Source organism: Populus euphratica, unplaced genomic scaffold, assembly GCF_000495115.2.
Source record: "Populus euphratica unplaced genomic scaffold, PopEup_1.0 scaffold12.1, whole genome shotgun sequence".
NCBI classification, from domain to species: domain Eukaryota; kingdom Viridiplantae; phylum Streptophyta; class Magnoliopsida; order Malpighiales; family Salicaceae; genus Populus; species Populus euphratica.
In genome coordinates, this window is record NW_011499858.1 from 944,379 (window position 1) to 969,838 (window position 25,460).

The 25,460-nt window shown below is 34.4% G+C and overlaps 3 protein-coding genes across 7 annotated transcripts; 1 reads left to right on the plus strand and 2 right to left on the minus strand.

Annotated features, from left to right (window-relative positions):
- The first annotated feature begins 231 nt into the window (after nucleotides 1-231).
- LOC105123933 (E3 ubiquitin ligase BIG BROTHER-related-like) lies at nucleotides 232-4,963 on the plus strand. Of its 2 annotated transcripts, none has more exons than XM_011023723.1 (7): nucleotides 232-713; nucleotides 1,457-1,775; nucleotides 1,960-2,012; nucleotides 3,642-3,683; nucleotides 3,762-3,883; nucleotides 3,954-4,062; nucleotides 4,556-4,963. In XM_011023723.1, the coding sequence occupies exons 1-7, from the start codon at nucleotides 471-473 to the stop codon at nucleotides 4,601-4,603; spliced, it is 936 nt and encodes a 311-aa protein (XP_011022025.1). In that variant the 5' UTR covers nucleotides 232-470; the 3' UTR covers nucleotides 4,604-4,963. The 2 variants fall into 2 exon arrangements, with proteins under 2 accessions (XP_011022025.1, XP_011022026.1); XM_011023724.1 differs by having other exon boundaries at nucleotides 233-713; nucleotides 1,966-2,012.
- A 3,279-nt stretch (nucleotides 4,964-8,242) lies between these two features.
- On the minus strand, nucleotides 8,243-11,163 carry LOC105123934 (protein TRANSPARENT TESTA 16-like). Of its 3 annotated transcripts, none has more exons than XM_011023726.1 (7): nucleotides 10,781-11,163; nucleotides 9,515-9,581; nucleotides 9,259-9,423; nucleotides 9,088-9,129; nucleotides 8,953-8,994; nucleotides 8,589-8,793; nucleotides 8,243-8,497 (listed from the first exon to the last, which is right to left on the minus strand). In XM_011023726.1, exons 1-6 carry the CDS (start codon nucleotides 10,966-10,968, stop codon nucleotides 8,596-8,598), a joined length of 702 nt encoding a protein of 233 aa, XP_011022028.1. In that variant the 5' UTR covers nucleotides 10,969-11,163; the 3' UTR covers nucleotides 8,243-8,497; nucleotides 8,589-8,595. The 3 variants fall into 3 exon arrangements, with proteins under 3 accessions (XP_011022028.1, XP_011022027.1, XP_011022029.1); XM_011023725.1 differs by having other exon boundaries at nucleotides 8,243-8,500; nucleotides 10,781-11,162; XM_011023727.1 differs by lacking the exons at nucleotides 8,953-8,994; nucleotides 9,088-9,129 and having other exon boundaries at nucleotides 8,243-8,500; nucleotides 8,589-8,802; nucleotides 10,781-11,162.
- A 5,170-nt stretch (nucleotides 11,164-16,333) lies between these two features.
- Nucleotides 16,334-25,256, minus strand: LOC105123935 (lysine-specific demethylase JMJ25-like). 2 transcript variants are annotated; one of them, XR_841974.1, is made up of 14 exons: nucleotides 23,836-25,256; nucleotides 23,635-23,750; nucleotides 23,020-23,119; nucleotides 22,775-22,916; nucleotides 22,170-22,233; nucleotides 21,349-22,093; nucleotides 20,834-21,163; nucleotides 19,922-20,123; nucleotides 19,631-19,830; nucleotides 19,309-19,381; nucleotides 19,131-19,216; nucleotides 18,264-18,337; nucleotides 17,371-17,432; nucleotides 16,334-16,701 (listed from the first exon to the last, which is right to left on the minus strand). XR_841974.1 is itself a non-coding variant. In XM_011023728.1 (14 exons), the coding sequence occupies exons 1-14, from the start codon at nucleotides 25,099-25,101 to the stop codon at nucleotides 16,644-16,646; spliced, it is 3,564 nt and encodes a 1,187-aa protein (XP_011022030.1). In that variant the 5' UTR covers nucleotides 25,102-25,256; the 3' UTR covers nucleotides 16,334-16,643. The 2 variants fall into 2 exon arrangements, 1 of the variants encoding a protein (XP_011022030.1); XM_011023728.1 differs by having other exon boundaries at nucleotides 18,264-18,383.
- Between the last annotated feature and the right edge of the window lie 204 nt (nucleotides 25,257-25,460).

Sequence of the window (25,460 nt, forward strand, 5' to 3'; positions counted from 1 at the left end):
ATTTTTTTTTAAGACAAAAAGGAATGGATTGTAAAAGCTTTCTATAAATACTCTTCTTTGATATGGCTGATCTATCTAAAATTAAATTAATCCTGCAAAAGAAAAGGCCAAGACAAAAATAAATAAATAAATACCCCTACAAGTGTAAATATGTGAGGCAAGTTAATGAAGGTAAAATTGCTAGAAAATGGTAGATAGAAATTTAATTCAAAATTATAATCATAGTTGGAGGACTTTAATTTTTCAATTAGCCATTTTAATTTTGTATATTTGAGGTTGCCATGAACAATCCCACGTCAAAAAGCATCTCAAATTTCTTCTCTCTCTCTCTAACAAAAGGAAAATTTGAGAGATGAGATTCTTGAATAATTCTTGATTCCATCAAATCTACCTTTCCGTTCAAATCTCAAACTTCTGATTAACCCAAAACAACAACGACAAGGTTTTTAAATCAAACCTCGAAAACAACAATGGACGACAACAGCAGCAGCAACACAAAATTAGGTTCAGGAGAATCAAAAAACAACAACAGTGAACAACAAGAAGAGAACCCAAATTTGAGCTCTAATGGAGAACAACAAGAAGGAGATGGAGAGAGAGAGGGTGGTGGTGGTGGTGGTGGTCCTCAACGTCAGACTTCAAGAAGAACTCCATTCACTAATCTCAGTCAAGTTGATGCTGACCTTGCTCTTGCCAGGACCCTTCAAGAACAGGTCTCTTTCTTTTTCTCTATCTCTATTTTTTTATTGAAATGGATTTTTTTTTTGGCTCATTGGTTCTCTATAATTGGTGGGCTCTTGTTTTTTGATCTCACGGTCAGTTTTGGCTAAAGCGTGGAATTTAGTTTCAGTTGAGGAAATGAATTAGTTGTTTAGGTTATTGGGTTTGAGTGACTGGTGGATTTTTGTTAATTTTGGTTTCAAGCAAAGAATCGAGTGAAAGTTTGGATTTTCAATTGAGTTTTAGCTGGTGCTATAATCACTTTTGGCTCAGTTGAGGAAATGAATTTCATTTTTTAGGTTAGTGGGTCTCAATAATTGGTGGATTTTAACTGGTGTAATAATCTCTTGAATAGTATGTTTCAGTATCAACAGAAGTTGAATTTTAATGGGTTTTCAATATTTTGATAAATGAGGGGAAAATATGATTGAGAACCCCAAATGGAGTAAAAATTTACCTGAATTGGGTATGAATATAATTATTTGCCTTAGTTATGTTATTGGTTAAGCAAATACACTCAAAGCTTCAATGAGCGGAGCGTTTAGTAAAGTTTTTCTCTAATATGATTAATTGGCTCAGTTGATTCTGTTTCTCCATAGAGCATTTGTTATTATCAAATATTAACCTTGGTTTCTCTAACCAAGAGATTTGCTTGTGAAGTCTACTTGTTCTCGTATCATGTGTATCTATTTCTTTTAACCAAGAGATTTGGTATGCTTGATTGATCATGGAGTAGGAAAGGGCATACATGATGCTAAGAATGAATAATGATGGGAGTGATTATGGAAGTTGGGAAGCTGGAAGTTATTTGCACGATGATGAGGATGATTTTGGTGATCCCGATGATGAGACTGATGGAGATGATGACACAGATGTGGATGACGCGGATGCATTTGATGTTCATGCTCATGCTGATGCTGGAGATCATGATAGTACCGAAGGTGAAATTGACCCTTCTGTGTATTCCAGTGATGAGGCTTATGCCCGAGCCTTGCAGGAAGCTGAAGAAAGGGAGGTAGCTGCTAGACTGCTGGCCCTTGCTGGCTTAAATGATAGTAAGTGTTGAAAATTACTATGGAACTGTTGTTTCCGTATGTCCATTTATTGGTAGTCATCTTTTTCTTTCTTTCTTTCATTCTTTCTTTTTCCTGAATGAATGGATACTGTTTATTATGCAAGTCTGCTTCTTTCTGTATTGTTTGTTATGCAACCTTAAGATCTTTTGCTAATAGTCTGTAGTTACAGGAGAAACTGAGGAGGATACTGAAGAAGATCGCGAGGATAATTCTCAGGTATCAATCTCTGTAACTGGTTATATTGTTTTGTTCCTCCTTTTTGGCATAGCGAGGATTTTGATTTGATGATTTGGCTCTACAACGTGCCAAGCTATTACAAATTTCCATATCTATATCTTGTGCAAGTGATTTTTGGCGTTTTTTTCTGGCTAATACAAGTGATGTATAATATAAAATCCTATGTCTATGCATATTCATCTCAAGTAATTTGCCCTTAGTTTAGTGATACATGTATTGGAATGGTGAGAAGTCAGTTTCACTTATCAGTGATTATTTCAACTGAACTGCTATCCTCTTTGATTGGTCTCATTGGGCTGGCAAAACAGTTCTAACCCCAGCTGCTGTGCGTAGAACAATTATTCCAGACGTTTACATACCAAATTGACAAAGTCAAACCCGAGAAGAAGTCCGCAAAGAAACCCGGAAGCATCTAATATGAAGTCTGAAGTTATTGTTTCCAGTTTGAATTATTTTCGTAGTTAATTTTAGATTTTAATTATTTGTTTCCTACTGGCATAGGACTTTTAATTTAATTAGTATTATACTGTTTACGAATCTTATCTTAATGTTAGATGGAATCTATTAATTAGGAATCCTTTCCTATAGAAGATTTTAGTTTTAATTAGGAATCATTTCCTATAAAGGATTTTAGGACTAATATAAATAGGGGTGTCTAGTTTATTTTTTAGAGATTTCATACTATTGTTCAGATTTAATCAAAATACCAAAGAATTTTTTCTAGATTTCTCTATAGTTATTTCTGTCACTTTGGGCTTGAGAAACCCTGTTTTATCTTTTTGCTATAAGCTGCATCATGCTGCCATACATTATGTGCACCTGTAAATAATCCTTTCAAGTAACCATCAGAAGAGCCACATTAATCTTAGCCCAAACCAATAAGTCTGAAATATTATACATGATTGAAATGTAATCAAAAGCCATGCTAACAACAACATAGGTTGTTACCATAGTATAGGGGCTTGGGGCCTGCTCCAACTGGCTCTTTTGGGGATTGTTGTCAATGAAGTAAAAGGTTAGGTATAAGAAGAAGAGAAGGGTATCTACAGCGTTGTGGTGCGGAGCTACTTGATGAACTAAGAAATTTGCAACAGTCCAGCCAATGTTTGACTTGCTTGCTGCTACCAAAAGACTTGTAGTTCTGACATATTCCTTTTTGTTGAAGCAAATAACCATGGAGCTCTGTAAACGTCTTTTTGCCTGCTCTTTGGGAAGATAATATGGATCAGTAGTTTGCTTAATTTTGGTTATTGCCTTACTCTAGTTTTCATTTTAGCCATAGGCCACAAATGCTTTTATAATATCCAAGTGTCTGGCCAATCTAGAAGTATTTTATTAGCCATTTCTTTTCTAGCTAGTTAATGTACATACAAAAAAAATTTCCAGTCCATTTAGTGGTGGTCTGTAGCTCACAACTTTAATGTGAATGTTTTGCTCTCCCTGGAAGGATGCTATTGTTTTGGGTCTGTTGCTAATTTTATTTTTTCCTCCAGTTTTTATTTGTGGAGTGGTATGTGAATGCAAATGTTTGTTTTGAGTCCTAAAATTTTTCTTTTCAAATTAATTCTGTTGTCTCCTATACATCTTAATTTTCTCTTTTTTATCCAGGATACATGGGAGGAGGTTGATCCTGATGAACTCTCATATGAGGTGAGCTGGCTTGGATTGAGTGTTCCCATGATGCTTCTACTGAACTTTATTCCTTATAGTATGATTCATTAATCTCAGGAGTTGCTTGCATTGGGTGAAGTTGTTGGAACTGAAAGCAGAGGCCTGTCAGCTGATACAATTGCTTCTTTGCCTTCAATAAACTACAAGACAGGAAGCAATCAGAATGGGAGCAATGATTCGTAAGCATAAATGCCTAACCTTATCTCAACTGTGCTTATATGATGATTGAAATGTGTGCTTGTGTTTCAGCTGTGTCATATGTCGCTTGGATTATGAGGATGGTGAAACTCTGACTCTGCTTTCCTGCAAGCATTCTTACCATTCAGACTGCATAAACAATTGGTTGAAAATAAACAAGGTATAATCCATTTGCAGTATACTGATTTTTGTTTGTGTAATCTCTTAGTTTAGTTACTTGCCCTTGTCCTTGTCCATTTTCCCTTCTTGTTTTGCTTCAAGCTTTACTTCTTTCTGGTGACTTAAATTCTTACCCTCCACCCTAACAACACGGTTTTCTTGGCATTGCTCAACTGTTTTTTTTGCTTTCACCCTGTTGTTCTGGTCATTGTTAGCCACTACTAATTTCAATGTTATCATTATTGACTAAGTGGTGCATAATTTATTAGCTACAGTTAAAGAACAAATAAACCTTTTCCTTTTCAATCACACTCGTAGTGAATTGGTGAACTGGTTAAGGGGTTCCATTTTAAAGTGCTGCGGGTGCCAATCATATGTTCAAGGGATCTTGTTGCTCTCAATTCACAGTTACGTTAGACCAACAGCATATGTTTTTTATTACGGCTTGGGGGGTCATATGAAACTTTTGGTTGATATTTTCGTTATGATTGCAGGCCTGTCCTCTTTGCAGCACCGAGGTCTCCACTTCTGCACACAGCTAGCATTTGTCGGATCTTCCTCTTCTACTTGTCAAAACCACCTGGATTTAAAAAGAAAAAAAGACCGATGCATGCACTGCTTGCATGAGTTGGCTGAACAAGTGTAGCTCTTGTATTGAATGCTTTTCCCAATAGGGGAAACGCCCCGAATGTGCATCTTGTATTAATTCTTCCTTAGCATTCCATATATAAGAAACCAGCACTACAAATTGGTTTCTGGTAACTTTACTATATGTGGCCATTATAGCGAAACTTCTCCGGGATGGTGCCCGCTTTCTGTTATTTTTCTCAGAATCTTCCTTTCAAATGAATATGGTCTCACCCTACCAAATTAAATAACAGCATGTATATATAGATGCTGTTTCTTTGGGATTTTCTTTCGCTCTTATTATCATGCTTTCAGCTTCAATTTTTTTTATAAGATTTAAAGATATTTTTATGTATAGTATAAATTAGTTTGTAATAAAATATAATAATGATTTAATAATATCTGTATAATTTTTTTTTTAAAAAAAACTATGGAGTTTAATTAGTAAATTTGAGTGCAGGATGAGATGAGTATGGGTTGGAGAAATCAAAATGTCCTCCCAATTAATCTGTCTCTCACGGGCGGAGATCGGATTCTTCTGGATAGGTAGGTCCGAATAGTATCCAAAAGGTTGGCCGAAGATGCCTTTGACCAGTGGTACAAGGTACAGGCCCGTTGCTTATCATGCATGGAACATAAACTCTCTTTCCCACCGAGCTTTTGCGAGTGTTCTTACAAACTTGACATTTGAGGCCTTCACTGCCTTGTAAATCTTGATTCCATCATGTTATAAGGAAATCCTGGTCTGAATTTAAAGAAACTTAATATAATCACCTTCCTTGATATGCAAATCAAGGTAAAGGCCTTTTTCCTGTCATGTATGTTATAAACTTGGATGGGTATGTAAGAGTTGGAATCATGAGAATCCTGTGGCAGTTTTTGTGAAGATTAGAATTTCGGGTCCGAAGGCTAATGAGGTTGGTATGGTTATGTGCTTATGCAGAGTTCTCTTGTTGACATGCATGCAAAATGGGGGGCTGTTGAGGAGGCTTTCACTGTGTTAAGTATGGGTTTCATTGGGAAAGAGCGATGTGTTAATTTGGAATGGTGAAGAAATCACTTGATTTGTATTCAGAGGTGAAGATTGTTGGGATTAAACCAGAATAGATCACTTATATTGCTTGTTGAGTGCTTGTGCTCATGGTGGGTTCATAAAGCAAGCTTGGTGCTTCTTTGACTAGTGTCATGATAAAAATGGCATGGCACCGAAGAGTGAGCATTTTGCTTGCATGGTGGATGTTGTGGCTCGAGCTGGTCAAGTAGCAGCGGCATATCAGTTTTTCTGTAAATGACGGTTGAACCAACAGCTTCAATGCATGGTGCTCTACTTAATGGATGCATGAAACATCGAAGATTAGATCTTGCAGAAATGATTGGGAGGAATCTTATTGAGTTTGATCCAGATCGTGATGGTAGATACATTGGCTTATCAAACATTTATGCATGCCACTGGCAGACCCTGTCACGAGAGAATCCATGGAGTGTGGAGGATGAGGAAGACTCCTGGGTATAGTTTGCTTGGGACGTCAGGAGCTTGTCATAGATTCACTGCTCAAGATAAATCACATCCTAGCATAGATCAAATTTATACAGTGCCAAGTTTTATTATAATGCAAATGCAAGGAGGTTTACTTCATGAAGATCAAGAGCATTGTTTGTATAAAATAAAGGGTATAATTTGAGTTACTTGAATTCTTCTCGAGATATAAATCTCATTCAAGTTAATATACTTCTAATTGGGTTCGCAGAATTATTATTTTAGTTGGTTGCTTGCCATTTCAATTTTTGCTCCTTTCTGAGACCCAACACGCTCGCGTGAACTCATGAACTTATTAACAAAAACTATCATTGAATAAATTTTACGAGCATATTTTACAGATTTGTTTATGTAATGGGTCAACTTGTTTCATTTTCATACCTAAATTATATCATAAAAAAATGTTTTAGAATTTTTTTATTATCTTTTTATTTTATTTTTATTTGGTAGATTTAGTTTTCTTTTTTAGACTAGTTCAATTAGGTCAATTTAGCATTTATCTTGCCATCTCCATCATATTTCTATTTTTTCTTTCTAATACTTTAGTTTGTGCGGGAGCATATTCGATAGTAAATTGTTGCTCAATTCCTTCTTCTTTGCAGAATTTTGCAAAATCTTTTGAGGTGTATTTTCGTACCTCAATCAATAATTTTTAAATATGTGGAAAACTTATGATTTTTTTAGTATAAAGTAGACCCATGTCATTCACCTATAGTAATCAATAAAGAACATGAAGTATTTGTTTTTTTTTTTTTGATTTACGTGGGGTGTCCGGGCCAGCTTGCGCGCACCACGACTAATCCCCACGGCCCACTGAATACCCTGCAAACCTAGTAGGTATGTAAGGCGCCGCGGGGATGATAGGCGTGCACGCCAGGGCTCAAACTCATGGCAGTGGAAAGAGACAAATTCCTTCCACCACTAGACCAAGCACCTGGTTGCAACATGAAGTACTTCTTTATAGAGGAGCTTGGAGAGCCAAAAAAACTATCAGAGCTAGCATATATAGATGTTTGACTTACCACTATTTTAATTCTTCCATGGTATTCTTTAACAGTCTTAGAATCTTCATTTTAATAGTTTCCAACCCTCTTCGTAGTGTTTGGAGTCTAATGGGTGCACCTTAAAATCACTGAGAAACTCCTCCTATAACATATCCCATGCATGTTTTGTTGTTGAAGCTCCAATAATCCTTGGAAAAATTGTATTAGCTAGTGATTGTTGAATCAAATAAAGGGCACTAGCATCCTTTTGCTCTTTGCCCTTTAACTTCTTCCATTGTGCTTGTTCTGGATTAGAGATATTTCTGTGAAGATAAGTCCCTCCACAGCAATGTCCCAAAACTTTTGAGACTTGAAAAGTGTCATCATTTTTATGTTCCACAAATCATAGTTGCTCCTATGAAAATATAAGAAGTGACATAGAGATCGATTGTGATGAATTTGTGGTCATAATGACCCTAATGCCCTTTTACGATCAATTGGGCTATGATACCACTATTACAGGATGATCGTAGTTTAGAAGTTTTAGTGATTAGTGATTGAAATGAAAATAGTTTGATAATTAAGGTTTTTAGTTCTAGTAGTTTTGTAGAAGAAGAACTTTGTTTATAATATGAAAATGGTTGCAGAATATGAGATACAAAAAGCAAAAACTAATTTATCAATAGGAGATAAAATACAAGGAGTTGTAGGACAAATGTTTTAAGCTTTAGCATAGGTTTTTTGGTTTGTCTTACAAGTGATGGTTGTGTGGTTATTTATAACTATCTTAACCAGCCTAGATGGAACAATTTAGACAAACTTTTCAGAACTTGCTGGAAATTTAGTCAATGCACTGTAAAATTCTAGAGTTCTTTGAATTGTGAACAAGCATTCTTTCTTTCCTAGAACATTCCTAGAATTTTCTTAACTTTTCTTAGCACTAACCTGTAGTTTGTAATATGTTCTAGAATTGATCTCAGAATCTTATTTAAGTGCATTAGTAATTTAACAAAGCTTCAAATTGAGATAGAATGCATTCAACCCTTACTCGTTATAGGGCCATAAAAGAGTTAGATGAGAAACAGAAACACAGTACTGGTTTTTATAAAAACAAATCAAACCGTAGCTTCAACATAAAAGCATATCTTAATACGTAGAGTCATGCAAACATACATGGCAATATTTAGCTGAAATCAAGTCTGTGTTAAAAAACGAAGGAAAAATAAAAATATTATAGCCACTACGCCTAATACTTCCACGTGAGAAGCCCTTCTCCAAATCTGATAATTCTGCTGCACACGTCACAAATAACTGAGTTATAGAGAGGCAAACAGCAGCAGAGACCGATATTGCTACTCTCACTTTTCATTCTTTGCTCACCTAAGTTCTAGACGCTAGAGCCTTGAAGGCTGGGTTGAGCAAGCTGGAGATAGTATGGGTCAATTTGATGAATGATGTTTGAAAGCTGAAGCACGCTACTGGGTTCTCCACAGAATGGGAATTGATCCAAGACTAGCTGATGCTCCACCGGCTTTGCTTCTATCGCCGCCTGTTGATATCCCAGCGCGGCACGATGCTCCTGAATCTGAAATATCTTTCATCAACCAAAGGAAAAGATTATACGATCAGAAGTAAGAACATTAGATGATCTAAATTCTGTAATTCATATGGTTCCAGCCGCTAAAAATCAAGTCTCCCAATGAAATATATATATATATATATATATAAGAGGGGAAGCCCTTGCCCAGCGGTACATATTGTTGTTTTCCTCCTCCAACATACGCTCCTAACATTTACAGAAAAAGGAAAATCAGATCCTTCTGTAGAATGTGTGCATGAAAGTGGAATTTGTGTATTTGAGACTAATTAAGAGATTCACCTTCCTGCGCAGATTTTCCAGCTCCTGGTGCAAGAGCTCATTCTACGTAGATGAACAATGAAAGAAACATATATAAACGACCTCAGAAGGATACATTCAGATCACAAGAGTTGACTTAAAACAAATGTCAGCCATGCTTTGTCTATCACCATTGCTGGATTGTTGAGTTACCTTCCTATGTCGGACCTTGTTAACCGCGCGTTCTAGTTCTTGCTCTACTGCATCCAACTCCCCAAAAGGAATAGAGCTCATGTCTTCACCGGTGTAGCAGCGCATGTTTGAATGAAGACGCCGGAACTCTTTTCTCAACATAGCCAATTCTCCATATAGTTGTTCCTACAAAATAAGAAAGAAAAGATCATCAAATATAGAATTCATTCTCGGACTTCATCGCTAATTAATGATGTCTGTAGAGATTTCTTTTTACCAGGCTATCATGGTCAGGAATGCAGGTTCCAGTCATCTTCTGATACCTTTCTATGATTTGCTCCATCCTGTAACACATTACATGCTTTTTATATGACAAATGCCTGATTTCGTGATAAATGATAGCAAAACATCGCCAACATGAACAATGACAAGGGCTAAATCTATTCTTGCTTTCGTCTGACTGTAAGCAATTATATTTATTTAAAGCAAACTCTCAAGACAAATATATATAGACCAAGAAACTTCAGATTACCTTTATATTATAACTTCATTTATCATTTTCCATATTAATCACTGTAAATTAACTCTTCAATAATCTCAATTTCCAGTCAGATACCATTGTCTAATCAACAATATTGCATTGGGTTTGAAAAAAAGTTACCAAAAATGGGAAATGAAATGACTCTCAGTCGACCAAGGCAGACCCCGAGTTATTTTTTTTCCTCCTTGTATACTAATCAAGAACAAAATTAATGACCTGATCAAGGACTGCAATCATTGCCAACAAAATGATATTCTAAGACTGAGATAAAATCTAGACCACATTTTATGCCCATTCTGGACTGTACACCACTCTTTCACTGAATTATATTCAATAGAAAAGAAATTTAACTATCAGAAGCTAATATATTTTGAACTATGCATGGTCTGATAGCTAAATAAATGGTTTAATTTCTACTTTTTTAGGCTAGCGCTTGGTCATGGATTTACGTAGCAAACACAAATTTACAAAAAATAGACCCAATTATTCCATAGAATGTTAGGTCTAGTAAAGCTTTCATGGGGTAGAGATCTTCAACGAGAATTTTGACGAAGAAACTGAAATAAAAGTTAAGCTTCCCATGAAGGGAAAAAAATAAGAAAAAAGGAAAATATTTTGACTTAGCAAACCCTAGTTTGTCAAAAAAAAAAAAAGAGCATAGAGTCAAGTCACTCAAGTTGGTCAAATATTTAATTATGAACGAAGGTGATGGGGCTTTATATATCCGTCAGTTCAATCAGAATGCTGCGCACATAGAAGGACCTTCTATGAACAGATCTAAGTCAGCCAAGAATTGGAAAATCATGAAGATCCTGTACCAAAAATTTAAGATTTTCTCATAGAAAAAACATCACATAGAAAAGTACTTTCTGTATGGAACCAAAAGGGGTCCAACGTTGTAAGAAAAACCAAATAGAACAGCAAAAACAAGTGTTAAAACACAGATGAAAATCCTAGAAAAATAAATTTTGGAATGTTAGAGAATAGTGATTTAATATAGACCTCAAACCCTCAGAGCAGTATTGACACAACTTTCCAGTGCTAGAGAAGATGATGAGCCCAATTTGAGCATCACAGAGAACTGAAAGTTCATGAGTCTTCTTCAAAAGCCCAGCTCGACGCTTTGAAAAGGTGACTTGCCTTGTTGTCTGGTTCTCAATCCTCCTAATGGCTATCTTTCCACGCCCCATAATTTTTTTGCCTTATACGTAGGAAAAGAACAGAAGTAAAGTCAGTAACCATCTTTTTTTCTCACAAGCCTGATTTTCTGGTTCATTTTGCAAGAATTAACTCACAGTGATTAGTTCTAAAAACCACAAAAGGCATGAAAATTAAGGTTACAAATAATGGAAAGTGAATTTCTAATAAAGATGAGGGACTTGTAGCTAGAAGACACGGAGAAATGACCAATGTGAAGTATGTTTCTGAAGCCTAAAATAATTTACTATAACTTGGCATAATGATCACTAGCCAAGATAATGATATTCATATAAGAAAGAAAACTTTCTATTACCTTTCTTTCTTCCTTTGTTTCTTTTCCTATGAAATGGAGAGTTTGTTTTTACGGTGTTGAGAGAGAATTTATTAGTCTATAAGCAGATAGCATACTAATAACTAGCCCTTCTACCTTGGCAAAACTACCAAAATGCACCTCATGCATGAACTTCTACTACACAATCCATGACAGACAATAGTTGAAAAGGAGCTCTCTTTTTTATATGAGATTTTGGTTATGTAATTCAAACCATTGGAGATGCAATAAGTCGCTGGTGTAGATGGCCATGACCAAGGGCATATGCTGTGTGACATGGATTGTAATTTGATGAAAAAGCATTCTCTATCTTTTATTGTCCTGTGATGGGATCACGGACAAAAGGTTGCTGTGACATTTACCACTCTCTGAGTCTGATCTGCCAAGCCACCTGAACTTTCCCAATTTGGGATTGTTTTTTAGAAGAGGATGGAAAACTAGGTTTACTAAGAAAAGAAGGGCAAAAGGGGATGGCCAAAGCCTAGGACCTTAAAGGATAACAATCCCTTGAGAGAGTCTTTCTTGCATGGTAATTCGTATTCATGGCTGTAGATGGTGAAGTGAAACTGATTTTTTACACTTTATAAGCCTTAGCTGGCCAGGTGATTATGTGTATGATCGTGAGTTTAAATCATATTAAACAAAATATATTGGGTGTGGCTATTTAGTTGTAATAGCGGGGCATAAATTATTATGTATTGTTACTGATTAAGTTTCTCTTGAATAGAAAAAAATAGAAGGTTCTGTTGTAGGGTGCTTTTCATTTATCGTTATTAAAAGATTGTTAAAGGATATCTAAGTTTTTTCTAATTTTTTACACAGTAAAAATATATTTTTATCTCTGATATCATTAAAAATTAGAATGGTTGACTAAAGATTCTTTTTATTTTTTATAAATTTTTAAACTATAAAAATATTTTTTTACTCAAGGATTAAAAAACATTGGGTTTGTATACAAGTTTTTTTTCCCTCTCGTCATGTATAGTTAAAATATATATTTCTGGCCTTATAAAAGATAAAAAAAAAATTTGTATTTAAAAATATTTTTATACTTTTACATGAGTTATTTGGGTAATTATCAAGGTCATTAGAGATATTTTAGTATTTTTCATGTTGACTTTTTAGAGTTTTTATAAAAAAAATTATTAATGCATACTAAGCACTACTTTTACATGAGTTATTTGGGTAATTATTAAGGTCATTAGAGATATTTTAGTATTTTTTATGTTGATTTTTTAGAGTTTTTATAAAAAAAAATTATTGATGCATACTAAGCATTAGCCAACGAGTGAATAGTGTTTGCACTATTTAGGCAACATGCTCAACACTATCCAATAGCCAAACTTAATATTTTATCGTCTCTTTAGATATTTCATCATATTCTTTTCAACATGATGTGATGCGTGATGATGGTCAAATTTTGTAGTTTTTTTTTGTTTTTTTTTTCTCTCTTTACTAGATAAAGTGCATGATTATCCTCTTTGCTTTTAGTTTTTCAATTTCAGTCTCTATTCTGTTAATTTTTTATTTTATTTTTATTTTTTTAGTAAAATTTGTGTTTTTTTCAATTTAATCGTTTAATTAAAATTTTTTATTTTTTTCATTTCAGTCCTTATTTTTTATTACTTGCCCGTCTTGTTAAAGTTTTTTTGGCTTTTAGTTTTATTATTCAATTAAAGTTTTTGTTATTTTATTTGACCCATATTCTTTTGATTTGTTTTTCTTCTTGTTAAAGCTATTTTTTAATTCAATTTAATTGTCTAATTAAAATTTTTTGTTTTCCCTCTATTTAATTTTTTTTATTTTCACCCTCATTCTTTTAATTAAAACACTTTGTTTATTTATTTTTATTTTTTTCTACTCTTTTGATTTCTTATTTCATTCTTATTTTTTTATAAAAGTTTTATTTCTCAATTTATTCCTTCAATTGCAATTTCTTATATGTTTGTTTTCTTTCATTTATGTCCTTATTCTTTTTCTTTTTAATTTTTTTTCTTGTCCCTTTTGTTAAACTTTTTTGGCTTTTAATTTCATCATTCAAACAAAGCTTTTGTTGTTTTATTTTTTTTCTAATTTGACCCTCATTCTTTTGATTTATTTTTCCTTTTATTAAAGCTATTTTTCTATTCAATTTAATCCCTAGTTGAAATTTTTTGTTAGCCCTCTAATTAATTTTTTATTTTCATCCTAATTATGTTAATTAAAGTTGTTTAGATCCTTTTGTGTAATTGATTTTTTTTTTCTAGTTTTGTCTTTTGATATTTTATTTGTTGAGGATTCAATTTTGTACGATCTTATCATTCTTCATTATTATTTTTTGTAAATATTGGTTATATAATTATCTTCAATTTCTTTTCTATAAATTTATTTTGATCTCATGAATTAGATCATGAATTTCACATGTTTTTTTAATATATATATATATATATATATATATTATTTGTGTTTGATCTTTCGAGATATTATTCTCACTCATTTATATTTTTTATGCACAAAAGAAGTTTATTTTTCAAAATAAAAATATTTATTTTTAAATAATATTTTTAATATGTTCGAACTTGCACAATATTTTTTTAAAGTGTGAATTTATTCAATCAATTTTATTTCTGTTTTTATTTCTATTATTTTTTATTAATTTAAATAAAAAAATTTCGTATACACAATTTGATACATATCATGTAAATGAATATCTTAATTTATATTTATTTTTTTAATTTTTTATTATTAATTTTTTATTTATATATATAATTTTTTATTTATTTAATTAGATGTTTTCATTGGCTTTTCAAGAATTTTTTTTTATAAAAAAAATGAAATAGTCTATACATGAAATGTTTTTTTTTTTTTAGAAAAAAATTTACAACACGCGGGGAGTGTCAAGTGGATCGCTAGTATTTCAGTATAATTACTAATCTCCACCAAAGGTCATTTTCCTGTGGTTAAGAAAACCTATCTTTCAACATTTTGACTTGAAACTACCTCTCTGATCTATGTGGCAGCAATCGGTCAAATATATGCTTGGGTACGTATATATTGGGCTCCATGCCACTGAGCCACAATGGAGAGCAGGACACGTTTCACCAATCAAGCTGAAGAAAATGCTGTTATTCAAACGATGTGTTGTGGACTTGAATTATTTATTTTTTTATGCTCAAAATTTATTTGGACAGATACTTGTATCATCTTTTTTGCCATATGATGTCATGACCTTGATCTCGATTAGCTAATGAACAATTAAGTGAAATTATGAATGGAATAAAGTGGATTTAAATTTAAGTACCTTAAAAATCTTAAAAAACCACCCAAAAATCTAAACATATTTATATAAATTTTGATAATTATGCTCACAAATTTAATTTTTATTAAGATATATAGGCTCAAACATGGTAGCCTAAGCCCATCTTAAGTATACATGTAAGTCAAGATTTATTTTTTATCTCTAACAAGTTTAAGTACCGTATAAAATCCTGAAAAATAATTCTCAATAAAATGTTATTATGGTAAAAATACAATTTAAAATATCAAAAAAATAAAATTATGCTCCAGCCTTTCATCTTTATAAAAGGATAAAATTCATGAATTTAAAACACAACATGAATCTTTTGAGTTCAATATTTATAATTATCACAGCCTGAATCTAAAGTTCCTGACTAGCTATCAATTATGTGAATTTTTCGTATTAAGCCATTAAATACCTTAACTAAAAAGAATAAATTAAATTATATGAATTAAAAGATTAACCAATTATTCAACATATCAATCTTATTTCTAATCATCTTAAATTTTATAACTTACTAGAAAATTAGTATAAATTAGAGAGAATGGATTAAATTATTTGAACTAAAAATTAACTGCTTATTCAATATATCAATCTTATTTCTAATCACCTTGAATTTTATAACTCATTAGAAAATTAATATAAATTACCTGAACCAATTAAAAAATTAAAAGAATTAACCTTGCTTGCAATTGCAATTTTTAGCTTCATGATATTGATCATTTCAATTTTGTTGTACTTTTAGATTTCTTTTCAAGTTTCGAGTAATGAACAGGTAATAAAATCATAATTAGGAATTTGTGTATATAAGTAGCATTTTTTCTTGTATAATCTCGATGAGGCTAATGAAGAAGAAGAAAATATTCCTAACAGTCCTAGTTATTAGAGATATGTAAATGATAATTATTACCATGTAAAACCCCATCAAATATATTAATCTGCTGCAAAACATGCAAACAATAAACATGTAATATAGAATACTTCCAAAGAGTAAATGTGAGCTCTTAATACACGTTAATTCTAATTAGTGCTGTTCTCCTTGCTTGGTCTGCTTTCTGTGTAAAGAAAAAGAAAAGCTACTGTAACCAACGAGGGTTGAGCCCAGCAGCGAGGAGCTAGTTCCACCCCACGAGACGAACACAGTTCGAATCCTTGCTGGTAATGAAACCTGTGCCAGACGATGCTATAAAGCAGAGATTAATCTCCTGCGCCGGTAGGGGCCGGAGAATACCCTGATAAGAAAAAATGGATTGGTTTTCTGGTTGCTGTGGCCATCCATAGTCAGAAAACACAAGTCTGAGGGTGAGCTACTAGCTGGTCCCCTCCTATGCTTGTCTTTCTTGTGTTGATATCCATAATATCCCACTTGACCTATATCTACCACGCTATTAATGCTTAGCCTATCAAGTCATTGATTCCCATCTTGTTAGCCATATTTATCAAAGTCTATTATTATTATTTGACTTCACTGAGACCTCAAAATTATTCTTTAGTATCATTAAAATAAATAAAAGTTGCCATTTTTATGAAGACAAATCTTATCATTCCACTTCAAAAATTGTTCTGTTCTGCCAAGAGTTTGGACAAACGTATCAGGCACTTCATATCAGCCACATCCAGAATTAAACCCTCGAAGTACAGGCTCATCTTATTGTAAATTACCAAGCATTGAATATTATGAAGATATTATGAGATTTTTGAAGCGTTTCAAGATGAAAATGGCAGAGAAACAAGACTCGTGGTCAGATTACTAGTGATTATATCTAAACATTTATAATTAATTACAAACATGCACAATAAATACTGTGCTAGCCAAAAAGATTCTGCAGCATTGAAGCTTGTGCATCTTCCTGTGTACCAATCTCATTCAGGAACAGTTTCAACAATACTCATGTTTGATTAGCAGCTAGCTAAGCCAAATGAAAGTTTACATCTGCTTATGAACAGGGGAAATTTTTACAGTGGCTACCATATGTGCCCGAAGCATGAGTAAAACGTTAACCAAAAACTCCTGCTTTAAGGTGTTCACTATGATGCAGGACTGGAGATGGCCCTGCCTATGACCTCTTCTTGCTCCTAGCTTGCTCTTTCTTGACCTTCTCAGGTTCGTCCATTCTGAAATCAAAAAACAAAAGCACTTGATTGCTCTGAACAAATTAACAAAGAAATGCATATTAAATTCACAATACTGCAAAAAAGTAATCTTCCCCTTGGGCATGAGCATCCGTAAGCAAAAGAAACAAACGCATTTCACATTTAAATATGCATTGAAGAGTAATTTCAATTTCCTTCATTCACAGCCAAGCCTGGCTTAAAACTGTGTCATGACACAGGCACAAGAATGTTTTATGCACTGCAGCAGCACAAAATTATAACAAATAGAATTGTTTAACATGTCCTTCATGAAGTTCAACAGAAAATGTTCAATAAATTTCCTATGTTCATAACCTGGTTTTACCAGTGTCCCACTTATCAATTAAAATCAAACATATCATTTCACTGTTACCTTCAGTGGAAATGTGTATAGCAGCTGAAATACAGCAAATTCTTTTATGGACAGAATAAATTCATTTTCCATTCATCATACATCATGCCCTATCATAGAAATATCAAAATGCTCCATATATACAGGAATGCATCATGCCAAACTGATAAAATGAGCATATTTTGCAAAAACATTTTGGCAATGATTTGATGGCAAAGAGGAAAACAGAATTAAAGCGGGGCATGGATATTGCTACAAATACTAGTTTATAAATGAAATATGAATGAATAGTTACTCACTCTCCACCATTTGTTAAAACATTAAGAGCCCATCTAGCAGCATGAAGATACATTTTCTTTATCTGCATCAAATACCCACCCAGGTTAGATTTAGCCAATGAATGATAAACAAGTAAATTTGGAGTAAATGCTACTAAAAATAAAACATGTCATGTCAGTTATTGGGATTCATGATGCTACAAAGTGAAGATAAAGTTTCCATCATGATGCAAGGAATCAAGAGTTATATTGACTAGTGACAATAACACGGGCAACTTTGATGCAATTACAGTTCAAACGATGTTTGGTACAGGACAGTTTTAAGATATTACAATGTAATTCATTATTTTGATGGGCTTGATACTATATATACAAGCAGAACTTATACTAAAAAGCACTAGAGATTATTCTATTGTGAAACATGCAATAGCCTAGCAGTACTCAATGAAACTCCAAGGGTTTGACATACTATAGCAATTAAAACTCTTCCTAGCATTCACAGGGCAAGACTGCACAGATCATTTCAAGTCCAGATCAACCCTTTCTACCACTTAATTCGAATTTGAATTCAATTTCTCTTATGACATGATCCTATAATTTTTTAGCATTAACCAAAATAAGACCATGGAATAAATCTAAAAATGGATGCAAGAATGTCCTACTTAATACATGTTCTATAATATTGATCTAGATCTAGAAACCCACTGGACCTTTAAGAAAAGTGATATGCAGAAAAAAGAAACATCTACAACAAACAAAACCTGGCCAGCTTATTGTTGAAAGATTCCATTCTCTATGCACAAAACAATTTCTCAAGGAAAACATTCTTATTACCAAAGACCCGTTCCTTTTAGATAATGTATGTTTCAGCACCTTCCATTATTATATAGACATGAAAGTAAAATTAGAAATACCTCCAACTTGTCTTCTTTAGCCCGATGATTTGGAGGAAGCAAACGGAATTCCTCTGTCAGACGTATGCACTCACCTACATTTTCAGGTGAGACAAAGTCCATTGCTACCTTAATGCAAGACTGTAAAAGATAGAAGCTAGTTACCACAGAGATTCAGCCTACGTTACTTTTCATATTTGCATATGCCCCTGGGGCAAATGAACAGATTTAAATACCAAAGCTCCCATCTTAATAGAAGAATTTAAAATCTAAGATATAAGGTTCAGCTTTTTAAAATAAGAACTGTAAAATAGAAGCATATTGCATGATAATTCTAGTACAAACCTTGTCAATTATACAGCTAAATCATCACAATCTCACACATCGTAATAAAGACAGAAAATGCATCCATATCAGATCTAAAGAAATCTGAATTGTTTGTTAATGCAGTGCCCTAAAATTTTAGGACCTGGACCATTGTGCACCAGGAACACCATCAGGCCATGAATGTACTGAAAAGGCATGAGGATTTGGATTAAGGCTGCCTAGAGAACCCAGAGTCCATAAACATAATCAACTTATGCTGTTCTGAAATGCACTACCCCCAAAAAAGAAAGAAAAAAACCTTCCAGAGGTCGCCTGTTAAGATTATTGCCATAATAGCAGCCACGGGCAACCATAGAAAGTGATTGATAAATTAGCAATATATTTATGAAGACAGTTAAGAAATGAGGAAAACAGGACATGTTAATTTCAGATATTGCCTAATCCTTGATAAATGCCACTGCCATCAATTTCAACATCCAAAGAATAACCAACAGCAATTACCAGGCAAACCACTTTTTTGAAGTCTTAAACAAGTTTCTTCAAAACACAGATATATTTTACCTTCAAGTTTCTCACTTGATGAGGACAGCCTGCAGGAATGAAGACAGCATCTCCAAGTTTCTGGACAAATGTCCATGGTTCAATTCCTTCATGATGGTGTCAAAAACATGTTTATAAATGTTAAAAATTGAGAGGAAAATAATTAATCCAAACCAATTAAATAGATCACAGGACTAACCATATTCCTCTTTTAGCTTCCTCTTGTGCTCTAGAGTCAAAAAAAATGTCTGGTCATGAATGGGGTGAACCACCTGCAACACCAGAAATAACCCTAGTTTATTGAGAGATAATTTCAGGATGTAAGCACTTCAGCTAAAAATTCAGACAAGCCACAATGAACCCAATTTATTTGGTCCACCTTGGTCAGATTTGAAATGACAGTTTCCTTCTAATATGGGACCTAGACTCTTTCTACCAAGTCAGAAATACCATTTTGTAAAGAGTAACCACAGGGAAAAGGTAGATAGGAGAGCTGGATTTTTTAAGCAATACACAATTACCTTTGGTAATGGGCTACAGTGGATATGCCTAAATTCCTTGAAGTGCTTGTTGAGATACTCCTGCAACTTAGGAACATCTTCTCTCCGGAAAATGTCCCAAACAGCACCTCCATCCAAAGCATCCATCCATTCTGACTCATTTCCACACTTTATAGGTCCATCCCCGCTACTTCTGCTTTGAACCTCCTCATTACATTTCCCTAGATTATGAAGCAGAAACATTAAACAGAGAATTTTCATTCTGGTCATCAGCTTCACTAGATAATCCATTATCATCAGTAAAAGACCTACCAGAATCAACACCATGCATGTTATCAATTTCATCCGCATTCTGACTATTCCCAAAAAGCTCTCTTTTATCAACTCCATCCATATTCTGATTTTTTCCAAAAAGCTCTCTTTGGTCTTGTTCAAAGTGCTTTAGCTTCAACTTTTGTATTTCAGTATAATGAGTTTTATTGGACACATCAGCAGTATGCGTCAAGACGTTTACCTGAAACAGCCAGATTTAATATGCACAAATTAATCATTATTAAAAGTATGAGATTTAGCAATGATGTCAGATTCTGATCCTGATAGTCACAGCACATATAGATACTAAAGATTCACTGCTCAGATTCTGATCCTGATAGCCACAGCACATATAGTATTTTAACACTTTGCATATCATAACATCTGACAGTTGATTATTATCAGAACAGCCGTTATCAAGAACACATTGGCTCATCCCAGTAGAGTCCTCGCAAGGGAATGCTTAATAGAAATCTTCTTTCAACAGTCTTCTCACTAACTGAAGAAAAAATCTTACCATTGCACAGGACAGTTACCCTTTGAATGTCAACAAAAGTTATTAAAAACAACACTCATACAACAGAGAAACATTCAATTTCACTTAAATTTTTATGCAATATTTGGAAGAAGATACCATACAAATCCCTGGAAAAAGTTTAGGAAGATAACCAACCTATGCATGTGGTATCAGCAGAATAGAAGCAATTAAAGCATCATTCTATAAGCCAACTACAAAATGCGACCCTGTAACACTTTGAGTTTGGAAAACCAAGTTGTCTCGACTTCTATTTTAGAGTTCAATTTTCACCTTTTCTAGACAGTTGCTTTATTGATTTCTAACCTTCCATTCTCTTTCTATCACCATATATCTTATTTTATCTGAACAAGAAAAGAAAAGGAAACTAAACATACCGCATCAGACATGTCACAGTGAAGCTTAGTTACCGAATCTCCACGCCCAAGCTCTTCAGGATATCCATAGGCAATATATGTCTTTGGCCCCATATCAGGCTTCAAAGAATTCTTAGGCAATCTGATAGCAAGGTTTAAAGGTCCACTGCGTGGATGTGTATACTCCTTAAAGGGCAAACAACAGATAAATTCAGCATCATGTCGTGGAAGACTTTCACCAAATGTTTTAGATGGGGGCCAGTCTTTCAGCTTCAGTATCTGAGGCCAATTTTTACCATCAAACCTTCCCCCTGTGTAACCAATGAAGAATTGATGGACATTAATATCGACCTGCATTCATCAAGAGTTGAGCATCACATTAAACATCACAACAGATGATAGCATATCAATAGGATTGAAACCATCATTATCATGAAAAATGGAGAATATAACAAGAATGATTATCATAAAATAGCAGTAAAAGCCAGCAACACTTCATCTTCAATGCACGCAAAAAAAAAGGTGAATATACTGACCTCACAGTAATCCAGACACTCAATTGCCTTTACATCCAAAAGTGTGTCATGTTTCTCATTTTTGATCTGGCGGAAGGCACGCCACATGACCATTGGCTCCCAACTCAAACCAGATGCAGTTTCAAGCACATTGCGAACAATCACAGGCTCGGCTCTCTTCCAATGAAACTGAAAATGCTTCAAATCATCCTCTGTGATATCTTTGGCTATTGGATAGAATAAATAGTTATCATCAGAATCTTCTCGGCATGCTGCTTTTAATAACCTGTTACCATTACTGATATCAAGATCACCAATGGAATTAAAACAAGCACATTGTTCATCAGGAGCATTAGCAGAGTCAGTTTCCCATTTTTTGGACATTTCTTCAACTTTCTTTACCAACTCTGACACTGAAACCGCAAAATTGACTTTTTTGTTTGGGAACAAACATTTTAGTTCTAAATTGCCACTATCACAAGCACAATGAATGCTTCCATCTTCATTTGCTTTCCATCCGGACTTTGGCCCCATAAAATCCTCAGATTCATTCTTTTGAGGTAACTTAACTTGTGATTCAACCTGTGGTTTGCCTTTCCCTCCATGCAAATATTCAAATCCTCTGTTAATATATTCCATAAGCACATCCGGCCCACCACCTTGCAAGTGTCCAGCACGGATCTCTCGACAACAGGCAAGACAAAGGTCAGAAGAGCAATTTGAGCAACTTCTGTGATAATCAAAAATAGAAGTTCTGCAATTATCACTGAAAAACAATTATGGATTATTATCAAAACTAAGAAAATGAAAAGGTGGGAAACTCCAATAACTATATAACTCACCAGAACATGCGCTCATCTGCAGGGCATTTAGCATTCTCTATTTGTAAGTCCGCAAGTGGTACACCTGCAGAAATAAACTATTAGTGATCTGACAGATAGCAAAGCCAACTCTCTTCAGACATATGCACAAGCACTCGTTGGCCACCCCCTCGTACTCACAATGTGTGCACATTGTAAAACATAGATAAGCAGACATTTACCTGCACCAATAAAATACATGCTTCCAGATAATTTATTAATCAAAATATGTGAGAAAACCTTTTATTGATAAGACCATTACTTGGAAGTAACAGCAAGTACAGCTAAAAGAAAGGCCTTTGATGTCCAAACAAGAAGGGAAACACAAAACATAAGAAATAAAGAGAAGATTTGTTGTTAGAATACAAATCATTGCAAAAAATGGAGGACTTGGAAATTTGTCCTTTAAACCAACAGAAAACCATTTCATCCTATAAAAGCAACACCTTTTGTGTCTACAAAATTCCTTTTTTCTCAATCTCAAACATGCCTAAAGCAGAATGTTTAGCAATTAGATAAAAAAACAAGGCAAAACTTAGTTTTTTATCAAATAAATTCCATATATTTGGGGTAAAAGAAGTGCTTACCTTTTCTCTTGGCCTCAATCTCTCTCTCCATCATTTGTTCTTCATCTAACTGCTTCAGAAACGGAAGAAGCGCACAAAGTAAAAACTCAGAGTATCGCACTTGTTCTTCTTTGCTTACTTCCAGTTTTAAATTTTTCAGTTCCTGTAGTACATAACAAGAGGTAAAATTATTACATCTCACACGTGCATTTAAAACAATTAACAAATACACGTTAAAGTACAAGTTGCAAGGTTGGATTACATACCTTCATCGGCGCATCCAGGCGCAAACAAGATTTACAGTTGCAATTTCCAAGACAGACAGGACAAGCATTGGCAATTTCATCCTCTGTCATCTTAGGATACCTACAACATGAACAAAGAATTCCTTAGTAACAAAATCAATCTTGGAGAAATTAAACTATAGGAATTTATAAGATGATTCAAAAAACCACTAAAACATGTCTAAGCTATGCCATTGTCTTGTAAATGATAAAAGCCAGTCCTAAAAATCCAAAACAGTATATCATGTGCTAAATTAACTTATATTAACAATATAATGTTGCTCATGATTTGCAATAAAATTGAGACCAAAATTATTGGTACATTATCATGCATGATATCACCTGTTCCAGCAGTTAACTCTATAGCATTTATATTTAGAAACAAGATATATCTTTGTTAAAACAAAACCATCATACTAATTACACATAAGTTCATGAAATTCACAACAAATTATATAATAGATAACAGAATCAGTATAATTCACAAAAGGGATAAATTAAAGATAATTTAGATTCCATAATGCCAATTCCAACAGAAAAAAATACGGTGAGAAAACAAGAATTGAATGGTATAATGCAAATAATCCTACAGTATACCATTTCGTCAAGCATGGTATGCAATAGCGCTTCCTTTTACATTTCAGACACCGAACAACACGGCCCTTATCATTTCTCTGGCATTGATGACACATTAAACACACATTCTCAATAAACTGCAAAAAAAAAAAATCAGGAACATAAACAACCATCAATAACCGAACAGACAATATCAATAACAAATCAAAGATATTTAGTTACCTCATTATCACGCCTGGATTTGCTTCCCTGATCCACTTGCTCTTTCCGAGTCCTGAGCCCATAACCTGTTTCAGAGCTCATCATCAAACAATCTCCTTCGCCACTTTCTTCCTTCTCTTCTTCTCCCTCGATATTCTCCTCCTCCTGATTCTTTTTTCCTTTTCGACTAACTTTCTTTTTTCCACGATTGGCATCACCATTTTTACTATTTTGCACACTTTCCAATCCATCACTCTCTGAGACTCCATTCTTCTTCCTCTTCCTGCGCTTCTCCCCAAGCACTGCCTCATCTAATGCAGCATCAAGCTCAGCATAGTTTACCTTTTTATCAGTTCTCCTCGGCCTCTTCTTTAATGAACCGCCATTCTCTTCCACATCACCACCATTGTCCTTACCTACCTCGCTCTCCACCTCCTCATTACCCGATTCACTTTCCTTCTTCCCGCCCTTATTCTCTCTAGCAACAGCCCCTTCACTTTCCTTAACCCCCTCGCTGTCCTCCTCATTCTTAACAAATCTCACCTTCTCCTTTCCTCCAACACCCAGTTCTCCAATCTCTTTCCTTTCCTCGTTATCCACACTGAATTTACCTCCCTCCCGCCCCCTCTTCTCTGCCCCTTTTTCTTCCCTTCTCCCGTCCAATTTTCCTTCTTTACCATTTTCAACCTCTTTCTCTCCTTCCTCGGCATCCACCTCCTGTTGTACCTTCCTAGACTTCCCATACATCTTTCCATCAACCCCTCTCTCTTCCTTCTTGACGAAATCCACTTCAATTTTCTCACCTAATTCATCTTCGTCCCCACTCTCCACCTCTTTCTCTCCTTCATTCCCAACAAAGTCCACCCTTTGCTTCCTCTCAACAGCTGAAGAAAACCCCTTTTCGTCATTCTCCACATTCTCTTCTTCCACCTTCTCCTCCTCACGATCACTCTCTTTCTTCTTTCCCTTCCTTTTTTTCCTACCCCTTCTCACAGCCTCCTTCAAATCACCTTCTTCCTCTTTCTCCACACCACTACCTTCCCTTTCCTCTTCAACAGCTCCAATCTCCCTCTTCTTTACCTTCCTCTTCCTATTTCCCATCTTTGAGGCCCCGTTTCCTTTATCAATATCACGACGTTCCTCTACTTTCCCTTCACCAATTTCACTACTTTGATCTAACCCCACATTCCCCTTAACCCCCTCCTCTGACCCACCATTCTCCACCGCTTCCTCCACCAACCCCGCCTCCGATTGCGCCGGTTTCTGCCGCTTCCTCACTCTCGCCATCACAAAAGATTGAAGCTTTTATTAGCAGAGGATAAAAGGAGACTTTTTCGGTTTTATTTTTACAGTGGATGGACACAGGGTCTGTTTTCCTTTTATAAGGAGAAACTGGGATTTTTTTTAAGCATTTTTGTTTTTCTTGTTTTTAAGAAAAAGAAGGTAGGGTTTTCTTCTTAAGGCAGGGAAGGGGTATTTTTATTTCTGTTTCTGTGGGTGAAATAAAATATGATAATATTATTCATTATTATCATCAATTAATTAATAATAATTTAGTGCTGAATTGGGTTTTTGAAATTTCTTGGCGCCAAATTTATGGATGCAAGATAAAAAAAAAAAAAACTCAAGTGTGGATTTCTAGGGTT